Source organism: Ambystoma mexicanum, chromosome 13 (genome assembly GCF_040938575.1).
Source record: "Ambystoma mexicanum isolate Mex_15411 chromosome 13, UKY_AmexF1_1, whole genome shotgun sequence".
Classification (NCBI taxonomy): domain Eukaryota; kingdom Metazoa; phylum Chordata; class Amphibia; order Caudata; family Ambystomatidae; genus Ambystoma; species Ambystoma mexicanum.
In genome coordinates this window covers 476,791,991-476,811,638 of record NC_090938.1, presented here as the reverse complement: position 1 = coordinate 476,811,638, position 19,648 = coordinate 476,791,991, and the positions used below count along the sequence as shown (strand labels likewise).

Sequence of the window (19,648 nt, the reverse complement as noted above, 5' to 3'; positions counted from 1 at the left end):
CAGATTGCCCAACTACGTCCGGAGCATGTTGGTTTGGGTAAAGATCACCGTTCGCAGCAGTCTCCTGCCGCCAGGTACACTTTACAGATGTACTGTGGAGTTGTAGTGTGTGCCTCAGGTTTAAAGAAGACGTCAAGTAAGTAGAGAAGGTTCCTGTTGCTGCGATCCAAATTTCCATGTTCACAAGTTCCTCTCAGCCCAACACCTCATAGCATTGCTTTTTAAACTTTACAACAACGTTTGTCCGCTGTAGTGAAGTATTGGAACATGACTTCATGGATAATTGTGTTATTGGAACCTTTTAAGAACAACATAGCAGACTCAGTTTTCTCATTTTGCATTTCAACCAGTGTATGTCTGGTGTTGGCAAATAGACTGATGGGGGGATTTCTCATCTCGGCGGTTGGCTCTAGGGAATCATTATAACTGGTGTGGGTAATACCATGCATGAGTAGGACGCATGCATACAATGTGTAGGCAGTCTTTTTATGATCCATGCCATGTTGAATGATTTGTAGGGTGGACCATGGGCATGGTGTCTAATTTATGAATCTGCCATCCAATATTATTACGGTAAAAGAGATCTGATCAAGCTTTGAGGTACTCCATCCGTTTCTAAGATGCTCTAGAGCACAACACGGTGAGGAAGACCCTGAAACACAAACACACGGCTCAAATCTGCATACCCACACTCAACAACCAGTGGCACGTGCTCCAACAAGGCCTTCTCACTAGATACTTGCCATCTGTGACCTGTGTTCTGCTGAGGGACCCAATAGACTCCTAGCTTCACCACCTCGTATCTTCTCCAACTCTTCGGGTCCTGAGCCGGAATACAGTACTACATCCTTCACGAAGATACTGGCTGCGCGGCAGATGAAGGAGGCAAAGAGGTGAATGTGGATATAGTTTCTTGTGCAGTGCAGGCGCCTGGGCAGGGAAGAAAGGAAAGAAAATAAGACTGAGGGAAATACGAGTGCAAAGAATGGCAAGAAGGGGAGCAGGTTAAGGGAGAGAGTAAAGGGTTAAATGTAAAACGGCACTGGAGAGAGAGAGGGCACCATTACGGAGCTACAGGAGGGTTCTGCGAAAAATGAGAGACAGCCAAGGGGAGATTGAGACAAGAAAATAAGGGGGCTAAGGTAGACATTATTAGAAGAGAGACGGAGAGGGTAGGGTTGAGATGATTAGAAGAGAGACAGAGAGAGGGTAAGGCAGAGATGATTAGAAGAGAGACAGAGAGGGTTAAGGTAGGGATGATTAGAAGAGAGCTAGAGAGGGTAAGGTAGAGATGATTAGAAGAGAGCTAGAGAGGGTAAGGTAGAGATGATTAGAAGAGAGAGAAAGAGGGGTTAAGGTATCGATGATTAAAAGAGAGACAGAGAGGGTAAGGTAGAGATGGTTAGAAGAGAGACAGAGAGGGTACGGTAGAGATGATTAGAAGAGAGCTAGAGAGGGTAAGGTAGAGATGATTAGAAGAGAGCTAGAGAGGGTAAGGTAGAGATGATTAGAAGAGAGATAGAGGGGACGGGAGAGATTATTAGAAGAGAGAGAGAGGGTAAGGTAGAGATTATTAGAAGAGAGACAGAGAGGGCTAAAGTAGAGATTATTAGAAGATAGATAGTGATGGCAAGGTAGAGATGATTATAAGAGAGCTAGAGAGGGTAAGGTAGAGATGATTAGAAGAGAGCTAGAGAGGGTAAGGCAGAGATGATTAGAAGAGAGCTAGAGAGGGTAAGGTAGAAATGATTAGAAGAGAGCTAGAGAGGGTAAGGTAGAGATGATTAGAAGAGAGCTAGAGAGGGTAAGGTAGAGATGATTAGAAGAGAGCTAGAGAGGGTAAGGTAGAGATGATTAGAAGAGAGACAGAGAGGGTATGGTAGAGATGATTAGAAGAGAGACAGAGAGGGTATGGTAGAGATGATTAGAAGAGAGAGAGAGAGGGTATGGTAGAGATGATTAGAAGAGAGACAGAGAGGGTATGTTAGAGATGATTAGAAGAGAGCTAGAGAGGGTAAGGTAGAGATGATTAGAAGAGAGACAGAGAGGGTATGGTAGAGATGATTAGAAGAGAGAGAGAGAGAGAGAGAGAGCAAGGGTAAGGTAAAGATGATTAGAAGAGAGCTAGAGAGGGTAAGGTAGAGATGATTAGAAGAGAGAGAGAGACGGTAAGGTAGAGATGATTAGAAGAGAGACAGAGAGGGTACGGTAGAGATGATTAGAAGAGAGAGAGAGAGCAAGGGTAAGGTAAAGATGATTAAAAGAGAGCTAGAGAGGGTGCGGTAGAGACGATTAGAAGAGGGCTTAGAGACGGTAAGGTAGAGATGATTAGAAGAGAGACAGTGAGGGTAAGGTAGTGATGATTAGAAGAGAGAGAGAGAGAGGGGGGTAAGGTAGAGATGATTAGAAGAGAGACAGAGAGGGTACGGTAGAGATGATTAGAAGAGAGAGCGAGGGTAAGGTAAAGATGATTAGAAGAGAGCTAGAGAGGGTACGGTAGAGACGATTAGAAGAGAGAGAGAGAGCGAGGGTAAGGTAAAGATGCTTAGAAGAGAGCTAGAGAGGGTACGGTAGAGACGATTAGAAGAGGGCTTAGAGACGGTAAGGTAGAGGTGATTAGAAGAGAGACAGTGAGGGTAAGGTAGTGATGATTAGAAGAGAGAGGAAGAGAGAGAGAGAGCGGGTAAGGTAGAAATGATTAGAAGAGAGACAGAGAGGTTACGGTAGAGATGATTAGAGACAGTGAGGTTAAGGTAGAGATGATTAGAAGAGAGACAGTGAGGTTAAGGTAGAGATGATTAGAAGAGACAGTGAGGTTAAGGTAGAGATGATTAGAAGAAAGAAAGTGAGGTTAAGGTAGAGATGATTAGAAGAGAGACAGTGAGGTTAAGGTAGAGATGATTAGAAGAGACAGTGAGGTTAAGGTAGAGATGATTAGAAGAGAGAAAGTGAGGTTAAGGTAGAGATGATTAGAAGAGAGACAGTGAGGTTAAGGTAGAGATGATTAGAAGAGAGGCAGTGTGGTTAAGGTAGAGATGATTAGAAGAGAGACAGTGAGGTTAAGGTAGAGATGATTAGAAGAGAAACAGAGTGGTTATGGTACGCGCATTTAAAGAAGAGTAAAGGAAGAGTCGGAGATGGCTTATGGGACAATGAGAGAGAGATTTACAGGAAAGATTATTGTTGGTGACTATGGGGTGCTTTGGGGGTGAATAAGCAGAGGTTCAAGGGGATAATGAAATAGGCTTAGGGGAAGATTAGAAAGGATGATGGGCTGGCAAATGTAAGGGAGAGAATGACAGCCAATGAAAGGAGCTCCGCACATGGTTTAGCGAGAGTATGCAGGCGCTTTATGAAGATTGTTATGGAGAGAATGGGCAAAGGTGGAAGATGAGGCTAGTTTGTATTCTGGGATTTGAGGGGTTATGTGTGTGACACGCATATAGGACTCTGAGAGTGGACTCTTCAGAGGTGCTCTGTGGCTGTCTTAGAGAACAGGTATTAGTATAGAGACGAGTAAGGGATGGAGAGATAGAGCAGGGTGGATAGAAATTACGGGGAAGAGAGAGAAACACTGCGCAGGAAATGAGGCATTGGGGTGATTGGTGGTAGGGCACATGAACAGATGAGAGAGACAGGGAAGAGGGAGCAGCAGTTTGAAGGTGAGGGCTTGGACAGGGAGAGGGGGTTTAATGAGAGCTGTGATAGTTAAAGTATTTATTGAGCATCCTGAATAAACTTAACTACAGCTAGGCTTAGCTCACCCCACCCAGGCAGACCTAACTAGAAATGTAGTAACATTAATTAGAGAGACTGCCAAAAACATTGAGAATTAGAGGTTTTGACTTTACTGAATCGGCGATTGTTTCAAATGTTGACACCTTGATAGGGGACATGTTTGTGCCACTTCATAGTTATCCTACATGTTTAAGTTATGTTATTGTGACCTGCACCTGGCCCCGCTGCCACTTTTTGTGGTCTCCAGGTGCCCTGGCAGAGATCTGAGAAGTGGTTTCATTATGGGCTAATCGTACAACCCAGTTTTGGTTTATTCCAAAACAATGACTGGTTACAAATAGCTTGTTGTACTTCTCTGATCTTGAATCATTGAGTTTACCCAACAGAGAGGCCCTTCCTGACCAGAATGCAAGGGTAGAACATCTGCCAACCAGTGCACTTGTAAGAAACTGGTTTCAACTGTTGTTGAGACATGTGATAATAGAGGTCATTTGGGACCAAAGATTTATCACCCTGATTTCAATCTTACACTGTTTGCAGGCAGCACCCTTGAATATATATTTGGATGGGTTTGATTTACGAATAGCATAAGAGGCCAAGTCCCCGAATTGGTGGAACAACCAGGCCCATATAACAGCTAAAGTCGATCCAGGAATATGGCAACCCCCTACCTAAGAAAGGCACAGAATATGTGTTGCATAACTAACTGCGTCATTATAATTACCGCCCCTGTTAAAGGTTTCCAAAGGGGTCAAAGTGACTGGAAACACAGAGAAAAGATTTGGAGATGAGTCTTTATCAATACAGATGGTTACACAAATGACTGGACTGCAATACGATTGTCGCAATGAACTCCGTTTATCATTTGTTTGAATTCCTAGTCCTATTTTTATTCATTTTAATGTAGATAAATTCACGAAAGAGAGTTGGGAATAACCTTAGAGAACCCTCTGTTTGACCCCAATGGATTCTCAGTTATGTTAAATGGGACTTAATACCATTTCTTTGTAGGACCTGGTCTGAACATTTGGATTTAAAGATAGTTTAGTTACCTGTCATCAGTTTAGTTACTAGTCCTACCATGAGAATTTGGAACTATGTGGAATAATAGCCTGACCAGGAACCTCGCTAAAAATGGCTAAAAAGGATATCGAGTGTGGGCTCACAGCTAAGCAAGTTGCTAGCCACTTACGGGTAAAACCAGCACTCTTAAGGTTATGAACAAGTCAGAAATTAGTGTGCTAAAAGGGACACATATTCATACATGATCAATGACTAACAAGATAATGGAGCCAAATCCGAAATATTTGTGGTAAACACATCACAGGATCCAAAATGTGCAGCAATGGGAGAATAAACGATTAACCAAGTAAAGGATTTAGAGGGCACCACTTTATGGGATTGCTGACACCTATGCTTTCCGTATCTGCAGGAGCCGCAGCACACACGTGGTATCATGTATGTAATTGAAAGCTATTGAACTACATCAGTGCATTTGCTGTTGAGTTATGTACTGTCTTTTTAAATGTTTTTCTAAAGTAAATGGAGTTTCCCTTCACCTACATCAAAACAGCTTCATAAAAAGGAAACCATAAACTGAATGAAGACATGCTGAAGAGCGTGGATTTATGGAGGCACAAACAAATTTGACAATACATCTTGCACTTCCAACCACATCGTATGAATAAAATATAAGACACCTTTACTGCGATTTCCAATTTAATTGTGTGCAACAAGTTCAAAGGTCAGTAGAGTAAAACACAAGTCAAAAAACTGTCAGCAAAAATGTGAATGATTCATGTAGATGAATGCCTTGTAATTTCCAAAAGTAATACCGTGTTGAAGAGGGAAAATGGAGACCAAATCCATGCCCCCGCACCCCAAGCGCCCCAGCGCACCCATGGGTGACAAATATGCTGAAACACACCCACTTCACCAACAGTGCAACTTCTATGCTACATTAGAATCAATGCTGCAATATCAGAATCTACAAACACAAAAATCCCTGTTTAAAGGCTTGCAAATGCCTATATCAATTAACATGGTCTAAATGCACAGTGTAAAGCTATGTTTCAGGAAAATTACAGCTAAGTTCATTTCACTCACTGAACACTGAACACTGGCTGCGGGAGCCTTATCAACATTCCTCGCAAAAGAAGTCCGACCTGCCAAGGCCGCAAATTCAAGATAAAATTGCTTTCTGCAGACAGACATTTTTTAATTATCCACAAATGCGAGTAAACCACGGCAACCCAGTGTGCTTTTTTTTTCTTTCTGGGAAAGAAAGACATTTTCTCAAGGACACGCACAACATTGAAACATAACTTGTAACAAGCCAGAGCCCAGGTGCGAACTGCTTGTTCAGCTAAAAAGTTATGGGGACAAAGTCACATTGCAACAAGATTAGAATTAGGTAATGGGGGCTGGCACAGCTAAATCAACCCACTGACGCAGGAGGTTAATATCCAATTATCAGGCTCTCTATAAGGGCTACATATGTAACCCACCACTCTGCAGCCAATAACAGGAGGAGATAGGTTTCTGGGAGCTGATCCAATTCTGTGAGGTCAGCCTGCAGTGTGATTATAAAACTTACTTGCAAGACAGCCCCGGGGGAGACGGCGCCTGAATTCGCGGTGTGCAAAATGCTTTGTGTGTTTTTTTTTCTTTTCTTCGCCTAGAAATAAATGCAGTTTGAAAACATGCTGCTGCCTGCTTGGCACTCTGTTGCATTTCTGGGGGCCATATGGGAGGTGTTGGGGCCTCCCATAGCTGGTGAGGGTATGGCTGCTGGCCCCCCACTGCCCTGGGGGTGGGGGGGATCCAGCTTCTCCCCGACAGTGTGCTCCAGGCTCAATTCCGTTTTGCTTTTGATGAAATCAAATCAAACAGGAACTATGTCAACATGTTTCAGTTCATCAAAAATGTAGACAGTATTCTTCAGGATATTGTAATTGAAACTCTATTTTGTTTTAAAAACATGTTAAAATGGGCTATTTATCTTTACTTTAATGGCTGCACACTGAATGTATGTTATGTTATGTTATTTTGCATTTATATAGCGCCTTATATACCATTGGTATGGCCTGAAGGCGCTCGTAGGTTGAACGCCCTTGGGAACCGAAGTTCGGGTCAGTAGAGAGAGTAGAGAGAGTCCAAAAAGTGCTAGTGCGCACCAGGTATGTGTGCAGCTGGTCAGGAATTAATGTGGTAGCTGCTTCTTAGCTGTAGGTGTGGTGGTTGAGAGATCAGGGGTATGTGTTCGCTCTGGCCGGAATTATCCAGGCCAAGTGTGGCTGCGTTAGGTCTGAGGAGAATGCCTGGCTGGGGGGTGTGAAACCAGCAATGTTTACTTAGAGTGATGTGGAGTAAGCGGGAGATGTTGATATGAGAACAGTTATACCCTCATCCACCCTCCACCCTCATACGCCTTCCACAGTCACCCGCTTTCCGTACTCACCCGCTCTCCGTAGTCACGCGCTCTCCGCACTCATCCGCTCTCCGCACTCATCTGCTTTCCGCACTCACCCACTCTCTGCACTCACCCGCTCTCCGTACTCACCCGCTCTCTGCACACATCCGCTCTCCACACTCATCCGCTCTCCACACTCATCGGCTTTCCACACTCATCCGCTCTCCACACTCATACGCTCTCCACACTCATGCGCTCTCCACTCTCATCCGCTCTACATGCTCATCCGCTCTCGGCGCTCATCCGCTCTCCATTCTCATCCGCTCTCCATGCTCATTCGCTCTCCACGCTCATCTGCTCTCTACGCTCATCCATTCTCAACACTCATCCGCTCTCCACGCTCATCCGCTCTCCACGCTCATCCGATCCCCATGCTCATCCTCTCTCCATGCTCGTTCGGTCTCACATGTTCGTCTGGCCAGACGTTCATCCAGTCTATACGTTCGTCCGTTCAGTATAGTCATCAGTTCTACGCCCTCCTGTGTTCTGTTCGCTTCTCTGTATTTGCGTACTCGTCAATTCTACACGTACTCATCAACTCTATAGGCTTGGCCGTTCTACACACCCAAATACTACAAACTCATTGGCTTTAGTATGTTCATCTATTTCATCCGATCTCCATATTTATATGATCTTTCTAGTCGACTGTTCTTCCACTCATGCACCCTTCTACTTAGTGTATTCATCTGTTCTATGCGCTTCATCCATTCTAACTATTTCATCAATGTCATTCACTATGTTCCCTCCTCATTCATTATGTCCATTTCATTGGTTCAGATCTCCTTAGTTTCCCAATGATTTATTCCTATTATCCACTTCACTGTTTTGATCTACTTTACTCGTTTAACTCAGTTTGTCTTTCTAATTTACATTCGAGTTTATTTAGCTGTCAATTTCTCGCTTCAGGTAGTTTGTTGGGTCAGTGTTATTGTTATGATGCTAGTTTGGAAACCGGTTGGTTTTAGGGGAAGAGCCAGGTTTTCAGTAGTTTGCGGAAGGACGTTAAGTCCTCAGTTAGGCGGATGTGGGGTGGGAGCGAGTTCCATAGGGTTGGAGCCAGGGCTGAGAATGATGATCCGCCTAACCTGACTGAGTTTGTTTTAGGAATTACTAGGACGCCGGCTGAGCTTGATTTTAGGGTGCGAGTGGGATGATAAGGTATTAGTTTGTCTTGAAGATATTGAGGTGCAGTTTTATGCAGTGCTCGATGGGAGAGGCATAAGGTTTTGAAAGCCACCCTATAGGCTACTGGAAGCCAGTGCAGTGTCTTAAGGGCTGGTGATACATGGTCTCTTGGACCGAGCACAAGTAGCATTTTGGCCGCCGCGTTTTGTGCTCTTTGGAGTTTATTCAGTTGGTAGGCATGGATTCCGAGGTATAGGGGGTTTCCGTAGTCCAGTCTGGATATAACGATTGATTGGACTGCGGAGACTCTGTTGGGAAATGAGAGGTATGGAAAGATGTGCCTAAGGGTTTTAAGATGGTAGTGGCAGGACTTTGAGACATTGTTGACTTGGCTCGAGAGTGTTAGGTCGGAGTTCAGGGTGCATCCAAGATTTTTCACTGTGTTGGTGGGTGTTGGTGAGTTGCCCATGGCGGGTGGCCAGGGTAGTGGGTACAGAAGAAGATCGGAGTTGCCGCAAACCATGATTTCTGTTTTGGAGGGGTTTAACAAGAGGTGGCTTTGGGTCATCCAGAGTTCTATGTTAAGGAGGCAAGATGCCAGGTCAGGTCGGGAGTTGGGATCCGAGTTCAGGAATTTTAGAATTAGTTGAGTGTCGTTGGCGTAGTTGTAACATAGGATGTTGTGTGAACGAATTATTGGTGGGAGGGTGATCAGGTAGAGATTGAACAGGAGGGCGGATAGACATGCTCCTTGAGGGACTCCCGTGTCAACTGGTCGAGCTTGGGAGGTAAAGCTGGAGAGTGTCGTTATTTGGTGCCTGTCTTTGAGGAATGAGGCTATCCATTTAAGAGCGGTTCCACGGATTCCTAGGGAGTGGAGGCGGTCTAGGAGGATTGAGTGATTGATCGTGTCAAAGGCAGCGGATAGGTCGAGAAGGATTAGTGCGGTGCATCCTGTGGAGTCTGCTGTCATTTTACGGTCGTCCCAGATCGAGGTTAGGGTGGTTTCAGTTCCGTGACATGTTCTGAAACCTGAATGGGCGGGGTCTAGGAGATTGTTGGCTTCGACAAAGGCATTTAGTTGAGAGTAGACGGTTCGGTCAATGAGTTTGGCAAGGAACCTGGTGTTTGAGATTGGGTGGTAGTTTTTGGGCTCGAGAGGGTCGAGCAAAGGTTTTTTAATTAGAGGTTTGACGTGCACCGTTTTGAATGCTTCGGGAAAGATACCAGAGGAAAGGGATGCATTTATGATAGATCTTGCGTGTTCTCCTGCACAGGTGGAAGCAAAAATTTCTTTAAGGGTTGTGGCTGGGCAAGGGTCCAGTGGTGATCCCGATGGTTTGCGGGCAGATAGAAGTTTGAGAAATTGTTCTGGTGATATTAGACTAAAGGATTCGAACTTTGGTTGCGTAGAGGTTGCAGCTGATGGGCTGGCCGGTACGGGCGGAGGGTTGTCAAGTGGCTGTAGGAGACCCAGTTTGGTGTTTAGAGTTTTTGTCCTTTCAATAGCCGTGGTGTAAAAGTGGAGGGAGAGTGAGTCGCACAGTGATTGTGACGGGGTCGGGACGGTTGTATTACAAGCTGGATTGGTGAATTCGGAGATGATTTTGTGGAGTTCTTTGCTTGTTTTTTTTTTTGCAGTTTAGGATTCGGGTGTTGTAGTGGGCTGTTTTTGCTTTCCGGATTTCAGCCTTGTACCAATATAGGTGTCGGGCCAAGGTGGTCCTGCTCTCGTGGGTTTTCTCTTTCTGCCAATTGCGTTCTAGGTATTTGTAATGTCGTTTAGTGGTCTTCAACTCAGGAGTGAATCATCTGGGGAAAGGGCCACTGCGGGATGATGGTTTGCACGGGGGGTGAGTCGCATCAGAGATGCGTTGAGCCATGAGTCAAAGGCCTCAGGGATTAGTTGGTTGTTGGGACGGCAGGTAGGTGGTGGAGACTGGAAAAATGAAAAATAATGATAATTCATCAAGAATAGGTGAACCTCCAATGGAAATTAAACAGACCAAAGATGTGGTGAAGTGAAGACAACATTTTATATGGCCATACATGTAGGTCACTTTCGTAGGTTTAAGTGGCATACCCTTACCCATCCATGTGTTCATCATTTATTACGGAATCTAACAAACAATTGTAATATTGTGAGAACTAAGTTATACTACACTGCAGAAAATTAAATGCCACAGAGCTGTTATTTCGATACAGATGAGAATCAAACAAATGTAAAAAAGTAAAGGAAATGGTCATGTAAAACAAAATTATTATACATCTGTAGCCAAGCCACAATAGAGCATTGAAAGAGCTTTAAAAGGCCTTACAGCCATTTGCATTCCTCTTCTAGTGACAGGACATCCTGTATAGAAATGGGAAATCTGACACCTGGGACATAGAGATCAGCAGTTCGCTTTTTCTCCAATCCAATCAGAATTAGCTAAATTGAGGTGCACTCAGTACGTACCTGTGTGGGCCACCCTAGAATCTTGTTTCACAGAACCTGACCAGAGAGCATCTGAGTGCTACCTTTAAAATGTTACAGAATACCATGAGTTGGCCACCAGTGGTGGCACGCCACAGTATACCGTATACTCCTTTTTAAAATGCCTGCTGCTGTTCCCGAGCAACATAGGACATACAGATTTAGTGGAGTAACACTCACACACCTCAGTGGAGTCTCACTCAGCCCTTCATCACTGGGTGTCACTTATCATGTCACCATCCTTTGTTACCTGCCCACACGTGTAGTATGTCATCCTTGTAAGGCATGTTTCCCTTTTCTCAAAAGGCTTTGACGACTGACTCAATGGTGGTACTATTCCAAGAGTTTGAGTGATTCAGCTTGTACTCACAGACGTGTCTTCACCTTGCAGAGTGTGAACCAAGCTATTGGAAGAAGGCAGACTATTCATAAAGGCAACCCCTCCTTGTCCTTAGGAGTGGAACCTGGGCCTCCCTCGCCATACGGGTGGTAGCACACAGGACTCCCTCTTGGCCGAAGCCATGCTAAGAAAGCTGGTAGCAACACCCTCTCTTCCCTTGCCATACTCCTGGTACTGCACTGGCCTCACATTCTGGGCAGTGTGCTAGGCCATCTGGGAATGGTGCTTTTGCCACGTTGCCCTGCTTAGTGCTAAGCAAGCAGGTAGTAAAATACATAAGCTAGTCCTGCAGAATGCTGAGCATACTGTTAGTAGCAATGAGATACCCCTTGCCAACTTGGTCGTAGCACTCATGCCTGCTTGCCCTACTGAGCCCTAAGAATGCAGGTCCCCAATGTCCCCTAGAAGTGCATATCATGCTATTAGAAGCACTTTAGAAGCACCAAGCTAAAAACTTTGCTATTCTAGAGTTCTCCTCCCCCGATTGTATCCTACTGTCCTGGTTCTTTTCTTAGCGGCATGATGCCCTCGGGCGTGCGTGCCCTTTACACATCCTGCTAACATAACATAACATAACATAACAACACCTATACTTTAAATTCTCGCCCTACAGAATGTAGGCAAGTGGTAGTGGCATCCAGGGCTCCCTTGGCCTGAAAAGGCTTGGGAATGCTGGAAGTAGTGCATTGCCCCATAGCTACCAGAGTGCTACACATTCTGGCATCAGCACATTGCTCTCCTTGTCCAGCCTTGCGCTAAGCATTCTGGTAGGTGCACTCAAGCCCCTTTCCCTACAGAGGTGTAAGCATTCTGGTACCACCCCCTGTTGACCCCGTAGAGTGTTAGGCATCCTGGTAATAATGCCCAGACCCCCTTGCCATTCTGAGTGCTTTGTCTGCTATAGAGTCCAGGCCACTTTGTACTGCTGTACTATGAGCAGGCTGGCACACTTGTCCGGGCTCTTCTTGCTGTGTAGTATGCATGCTAGTAGCAGTGGGCAGCCAACCATTGCTGGACAGTATTCACTGCATGCTGGTACTAGCACTCAGCCTGCCCCCGCCCTACAGAGACCCAGGTATCCTGACATCAGCACCCAGGCCCCCTTTGCCCTCCACAGGCCTGCATATGCTGGCAGTAGCACCTAGGGCCTCCTTGGCCATCAGTGCCTTCTGAATGCAAAGCATGCTGGTAGCAGTTCCCAGATCTCTCTATCCCTACATAATGCCAAGCATTCTGGTATTAGCACCCAGGCCCCCTCACCTTACAGAGAACTAAGCCTGCTGGTAACAGCCTGTAATGTGATCATTAGTTTGCCTATTTAAAATAGTTTCGTAATTGTTCCTAACTTTGTTAAATGTTCATTTGATGCATTTGTCACAGTGAATTGGAACTATTGCTTCTTTTTACAACCAAAAAGTATTTAGAAAAATAAAATAAAGGATATAACAGTGCCCTATTTACTTCTGCTGTCTTTTTCTGTAAAGCGAGCGGAAGTGGAATGGAAAAGAGTCTAAGAAGAACCATCCTTACTTGAAATAGCAGAGAATGCAAACAGCCACAAACAGGGAGGCGAGAGAGATGGAGTAGCCCACTGTGTACATCAGGTGTAGGCGATCAAATACTTCCTGAAAGAAAAGAAACAAACACTATTCAATGCACACACTTGTTCTGTGTTTACCTACAGAACTGCTTGGAGCTTATGCATTGCATTCCACAAAACATCGAGGACTCTGAGTTGTGACCTGCCACCTCACAGTTGTGCTTACCCTGAGACACTAAAAACGCAAATCAAATGCAGCTGGATTCAACGAGTTCATGCTGCACAGGATCCTAAACCAACCCATTGAACTGCGGCAACGTGAGATTCAGGTACACATTGAATGGGACACTTATGACTCAATTTGCTATAAACCTAGCTGTACTCTCCCAAGTCCCCATCACGACTTCGGCGGTACCCTTAAATCCGGTGGTAGCGCTATTATCGCCGGATTTAGGGCTTCGGCGGATTTCCCCCCAGCTCTGAGCTGGGGGGAAATCCGCTGAAAATTTGCGCTATTACCGCCGGCGGGAAATCCGCCGCCGGTATTAGCGCGAAGATTCCCCATTGAGCCCAATGGGGAATTGGGCATTCCCGAATGGGCTCAGTGGGGAATGGGGATTTACATTACCGCCGAACTCGTGATCCGGCGCTATTAGCGCCGGGGAGTTCGGCAGTAGGGCTTATACCGCCCGCGCTAATAGCGTTACCGTTACCGCCCAAGTCGTGATGAGGCCCTTCATGCTTGCCAGTAACTTATCACATTTGACAAACACGCATCCCTACTTTGACAACCATATCGTCTCCCACGTATGCCAATTGTTTTTCCTCTCTGATTTTGGTCATTCTATTGTCAAAACAGTCTTTCTTATCATCTCCTCCCCAAAGCTCCCCTTCCTTTCCACGGACAAGGCCAGGCGTCGTAAGACCCCTACGGTGGTGATGGGCACAGTATAAGTATTGAATAACATACCAGTCTATGTGCATTTTTAGAAATGTGGCATATCCCTGCCATGGTTATGTGTGCAGTAGACCCTCTAGATGGTTCACTCCCAGCAACAGTCCAATGTCACATATACAAGGACATGTGTTGGGAGTTTGTGCGTTGGACATCAAGGCTTGATAGGAACCTGTGCTTTGGTAATTGCAGTGCGGGATATTACTCTGTCCAGTCCCGACTAAGAGATGAGGTTCATTCCTGTCATTGCAATTATGTCCGAATGAAGCCTAGCTGAGGGATAAGAACTCTGACTGATGAATATAGCAATCACCCCTGAGTCGGGGGAGTACATGGCTGGTAACCTGAGCCTAGACAAGCCCGAGCGAAGCGAGGGTCTCAGCGAGGACTTTGGGCCGTTATCAGCCATGTGCGCACCCCTGATGAGGGGGTGATAGCTATTTGCACTCCAGGGTTTGCACAGGGTGCAAATTGTTTAATTTATGATTTTTTTAGCAGATGGCCTCTGTGCGTATTGCATGAGCCCATTCTCCTGAAAAAAGATGGCCACCGCCATAGGAAAAGAGACTACGTTCCTTTTCCATTACTATAGCGCCCGTGGGCGGGAGGAGTGCCCAGACCTGAGTACAAAGCTCTGGTCCAAAAGGTAAGTGGGAGGGAGTTATGGGGGTGGAGAAAGGGAGCAGAATCTGTTTGCGGGGACCATGGGGAGAAAACAGGGAAAGGCTCCCTGGTGCCTCCCTACAATCAAGATGGCACAACCCAGGGAAGGGCTTTGGGTGGCTGTAAGGAGCCGGAAGTGCACGCACAGTGTATTCTCGCCTGCTCTTCCAGCCACCTGTTTGTCTGAGGACCCTTTCCCGGGTGTGAATACTTCAAACAGCAACTGCAACACCCGCTTATTCACTGCAATCTCTTCAATAATTGGCAGTCCAGCTTTCACTCCCTCAAACTAGTGAGTTTGTGTTACAAGCTCACTTGGGGGAACTACTACTCAGTATCGGAAGCTAATGTGGCAGAGTTGCACTAGGCTTCCTCAATATCTTGAGCACTCACAATACAATCGACCACACAGTTCTGCTTCAGTGCTTACACATTCCTTAAAAACACAGCTGAACTGTAGTCCTGGGGCTACAAGGATTTTTCCAAGCACCCCTTCTTTTCAGCTCTTATTTTTCTCCCCTTGGTGTGCCAGTCACAGCCAATGGTATTGTGTCAGTTCCATTGGCCTTTACACAGCTACATCATCTGTATGTGTCAGCATGCATGGTGTCCTATGTGTGCCTTAGAATATCAGGGAAGGATCAATAAGCACTTGATAGAGAAGCAGTTGGTCGGGTTTCTTCCACCCTCCCTTGCCTCCTCGCCTCCCTTCCTCTCCCCTTCCTAACTCCATCTCTCACTGCTTTCCTTCCTCCCTTCCTTCCTCCCTTCCTCTCTCCCTTCCTTCCTTCCTTCCTTCCTTCCTTCCTTCCTTCCTTCCTTCCTTCCTTCCTTCCTTCCTTCCTTCCTTCCTTCCTTCCTTCCTTCCTTCCTTCCTTCCTTCCTTCCTTCCTTCCTTCCTTCCTTCCTTCCTTCCTTCCTTCCTTCCTTCCTTCCTTCCTCTTTCTCTTTCCTTAATAAAAAAAAAGGTGTAAATGTACTCTGGGAGAGGAAAGAAAATGTCAGAAAGGGAGATAGAGACCAAAAGAGAATAGAAATAAGGGAGAACAAATTATGCAAAGAATGGAAAAGAAATGAAGATCGAAAGAAAAGAAAGGCTGTCTAAGGCTCAATTCTCTGTCTATGGGGGTCATTATGAGTTGGGCGGTAAGGGATACCGGGCACCGGTAAGGAGACCGGTGCCGGTAATCCCTTACCGCCCAATTCCGAGGTCCCTTAGGGGGAAGCGTAAAGGACGTGTGGTCTGACCACACGTCCTTTACGGGTCCCGCTAAGGGACCAGGGCGCTAATAACGGGCCTGCTATTCGCGGGCCCGTTATTAGCGCCTTCCCCATTCCCATTGAGCCCTATGGGGGCTCAAATGGGAATGGGAATGGGGAATGGCTGGTTGAATGGGGATTTACCGGGTCCGCACAGGTTGGAATGTCCCGATAAGTCCCCATACAACCAGATAGGTGCTGGACCCGGTATTGGAGGCAGCTATGGCGCAAATAGCGCCATGCCTACCTCCAATCTCGGAATGAGGGCCTATGTCCTAGGTGCAGGCTCTGTGTAAGCATAAAAAATGAGGCAATGACAAACCATTGCCCAAGTATTACATCTATGCTGTTGCCAGACTAGAGCATCCATATACACAAATACTCTTTTGTGAGGAGTCAGAAATAAAATGCGGACACAAGTTAGACATGGTTCTGGCTAAATATTTTTATTTAAAAGAAAAGGGGGTGAGGAAATGCCTTGCTGTCCCTGATCTAGAGATGTTTCTCTACCTAAAACCAAAACTAAGGATCTGTCTTGTGTCAGAATGTCCAAAACAAAACCGTCCTGTGTCCAAAGGTATTCTGACCCTCACATTTTAAACAAATGAGTTCTAAGATGAAAAGGGTAATATCTTTGGACTTAAGTGCTTTAGAAATGCTCAAAAAGGAAAAATGTATAACTTCAACAAAAAGGGCCTCATTACACGGTAGGCAGTAGCCATGGCGCTATTAGCGCCATGGTTACCCCCTTACCGCATTCCGGGTCCGTGTTCCCAGAATAGGGACTTAACGGGTCATTCCGACCTTGGAGGACCCGGTAAGTCCCCATTCCGGGAACCATTCCCCATTCCCATTTGAGCCCCCATAGGGCTCAATGGGAATGGGGAAGGAGCTAATAATGGTACCGCAATTTGCAGTATCGTTATTAGCTCTGAAGTCCCTTAGCGGGTCCCTTCCGTAACGCCTGGTAAAACCAGACGTTAGGGGAGGTACCCGCTAAGGGACCTCATAGTAGGGCGGTAAGGTATTACCGGCACCGGTACCCTTACCGGTGCCGGTAATCCCTTACTGCCTACCTTGTAATGAGGCCCAAAGTCTTTTAAGGATAGGGATCTTTGTTCCAGACGGTACTTCCATTCCCCTGGATTCTTCTTCATGGTCTTGTTTGTTCACAAGTAACAGTTCCTGGTGTTTCTCTTGATTTAACAACAAACGGTATCCACAAAACGGTTGTCTTTCTCTTGTCAGGATACCTGGTGTACTCTACTGCCAAGTTTTTAACTCATTATTCTCTTGATTCACACATCCCATTTGGGCTAATCCTGACATATCCTTCTCAGGACCTTTTTAACTTACTTCTGTATCCTACTCAGCTTGTTCTTGTCTGGTATACTTCTGTCCCAGGACTTCCTTCACACTCTTGTGATTGCCCGGTATACTCTCCTGCCAGGGTATTTCTGTATTTCATACAGATGCAACAGCCTGGTATACTCTCCTGCCAGGGTGTTTGACTGATGAGCTCTTGCTCACTCTTGCAGACTTGATAGTCCTGTAAATTTGCCTTAATGGCCAATATATTCTGCTTAATATATATTGCCTTGTCTCGGTTTTTCATATACATATATTTCCTGCACTGGCATATTTGAAAGTCTCTCCTTTCTGGATCACTTTCCCTTTTTGTAAAATGTTCTTTAACCCTTTCCATCTTGGGCTTTACAAAATGCTCTTTCTCTCTTTTTCAATTTGGCGTGGCCGCCAATATGACCTGGTGTCCCCTTTGTGCCTGGATGGACTCACTGCCTCTTGAAGGCATTCCTTGTTCCTGCTGTGGCTAGCCGTTGACAGTCTTTTGGTGCTTTTTCTCTTGCAAGCATTTACCCTCTGTGTTCCTGCTCCTCGTGGCTTCAGCTGGGCTCGTTTGCTTCTTACAGTACTTGGGTAAGCGAAACGCTGCTTCCTGATACTTGCCAATGCCCAGGAGTCCTGTGATGATTTCTGCCATTCACGCAGTATATCTTCCGCTTGCAGCAGCTTTCCTTCCCTCTGTTCTCGAGCCAGTTGGCTCTGTCAAGCTTTTTTCAGCCAATTGTCTTCCCGGATTGCATAGACAGCACCAGCTCTCTCTCACCAGCAGTGTGTCTTAGCTTTCTGCTTCTGTGGTTTAAACGTCCCAGGCACATGTGGGTGCTCCCAATGGCATAGAAACCCTGGGTGATTGTTCTTAGTGGTTTTAGATGGCAAGTCAGTCTTGGAGGATTGGTATGTGGAGTCTCGAAGGTGTTTTCAGCAATTTCACAAGCAGGTTATATTTTGAGGGTTGGCTTATGGGTCTTGACAAAAGGTTTTCAACACTCGTTGCAGGTGGAAGAGGGGAGATATGCTATGGGGGTATCGGTTATGGGAGGGCTATCCTCAAGGGAAAATGGGGAATACCATGTCTCATCCGATGAAGTCATGATATCTCCCTGGAGGATGTTTCCCCCATGTGATCCTCCCTCATATAGCCGCCCCAGAGTCAGGATCAGGTAGCGGCTGCTGTCCCCTGGCCACATGTGAGGAGGTCACCGCCGGGAAAACAGTGCAGACTTTGTTGGATTCATCAAACTTCCTAATACAGAGAGTGGTGCTAATCAGATCCAATGGCATAAGACATGTAGAGTTCTGATATCATTGCGGAGCAGGTAAAATGGGGCAAGTGTCATCTGCTCCTGCACATTTCCCCTGATTTTATGGAGAGTATATTCAGCCCCAGCATGGCCATGGCAGGTTGCATAGGAAGATGGGTGCCATTATCTAAATATCTCACATCACATTTAGGCTTCAGGACAGAATATGTGAGCTTACCCTTCAAAGTTCTGCTTTGATATTGTAGCTGCCAATGTTCATTAAGTGTGATTCCCCGGTCTCCGAAGGGTTGAATGCAAAGTTATATAATCTCCCTCTTCGTCACTTCTGTTGCCTCAGCTACATATCTTCTCTGGTGGGATTGCCTTGCTGCCTGCAGTATTGCTGCCGGTCTGGAAAATCCCAGCTGTCCTGATGTTTTGCGTCTTTTCCACACCCTATGCTCTTTTTCTGCCATCACTCTTCGCACAGGCTCTCTATTTCAAAGGAAAGAGGCTGGCCTTTGTATGCCTCAGTACCATGGCTTCCATCTTTTTTCCTACGGTCGATCTGAATGGCAGGGGACATGCCAATGCATGTATATCCTCTGTTAGCACTGCATAATTTCATCCCAAGAACATCTCAGCTACTACTTCAGTTCCCTCAATTATCTGTGACTGAACAGAGGAATCACTTTTCCCGGGCACTGGAGCAAAAGGTCAGGTATGAAGCGCATAATATAGTATCTACTCAGACGGCTGGTTAGCTGTGGAATACTTGGCTGAATGGGACTGCTAGGAGCACTCTAGTTTGGTTGCGATCTTTCCTGGCTGACCATCCTCAAATCATCATATTGCCTCCTTTTTGGTAGTCTTCGCCACAGTGGCAGTCTGCATGCTTTGTTTAGCAGTTATACGTATCCCTTGGCTGAGCCCTTCTTGTCTTGTGTGTCTACTTATACCACTATACAGATGACATCAAGATTCGGCTCGATCTCAGTGGAGGCCTGGTGTCACCCACCTGAGCTTAACAAACTGGATGGGCGGATGGATTTCAAGTGGCTCATGCAAAACAGCAGAAGGTGGCAATTTAGATGAACTGGCAGACTCCAGGCTCTGGTTCTCACAGGGGTCTGCGATTGTCCTGGTTCCTTCTGTCAGAATGGTTTCCAAGATCTTTATCAGATATCATAAGGGTGCATTCTCTGGCACCAGCTTCTTACAATTACAAACCCTGAGGAAGATCATTCTCTTTATCCCAAAGGAGAATTTAGTTGCAATATTCAATGCTACTAAGTCAGACTGCCTGTTTAATGGAAAAGCGTCATACTTCCTTCTCCTGAAACCAACCATCTGGAACTCACCCATTTTCCAAGCAGGTCCTTGCTCAAGAAGACTCATTCATTTCATAAAATG

The 19,648-nt window shown here is 45.9% G+C and overlaps 1 protein-coding gene across 1 annotated transcript in view; it reads right to left on the bottom strand.

Annotated features, from left to right (window-relative positions):
- LOC138521346 (parathyroid hormone/parathyroid hormone-related peptide receptor-like) overlaps window positions 1–19,648 on the bottom strand; it is a 280,555-nt gene that overhangs the window by 101,164 nt on the left and 159,743 nt on the right. The window contains exons 5-6 of the mRNA XM_069634105.1: window positions 12,742–12,836; window positions 744–930 (exon numbers count right to left, since the gene is read on the bottom strand). Of these exons, the coding sequence (XP_069490206.1) occupies window positions 744–930; window positions 12,742–12,836 (282 nt within the window). The remainder of the gene's footprint in view (window positions 1–743; window positions 931–12,741; window positions 12,837–19,648) is intronic.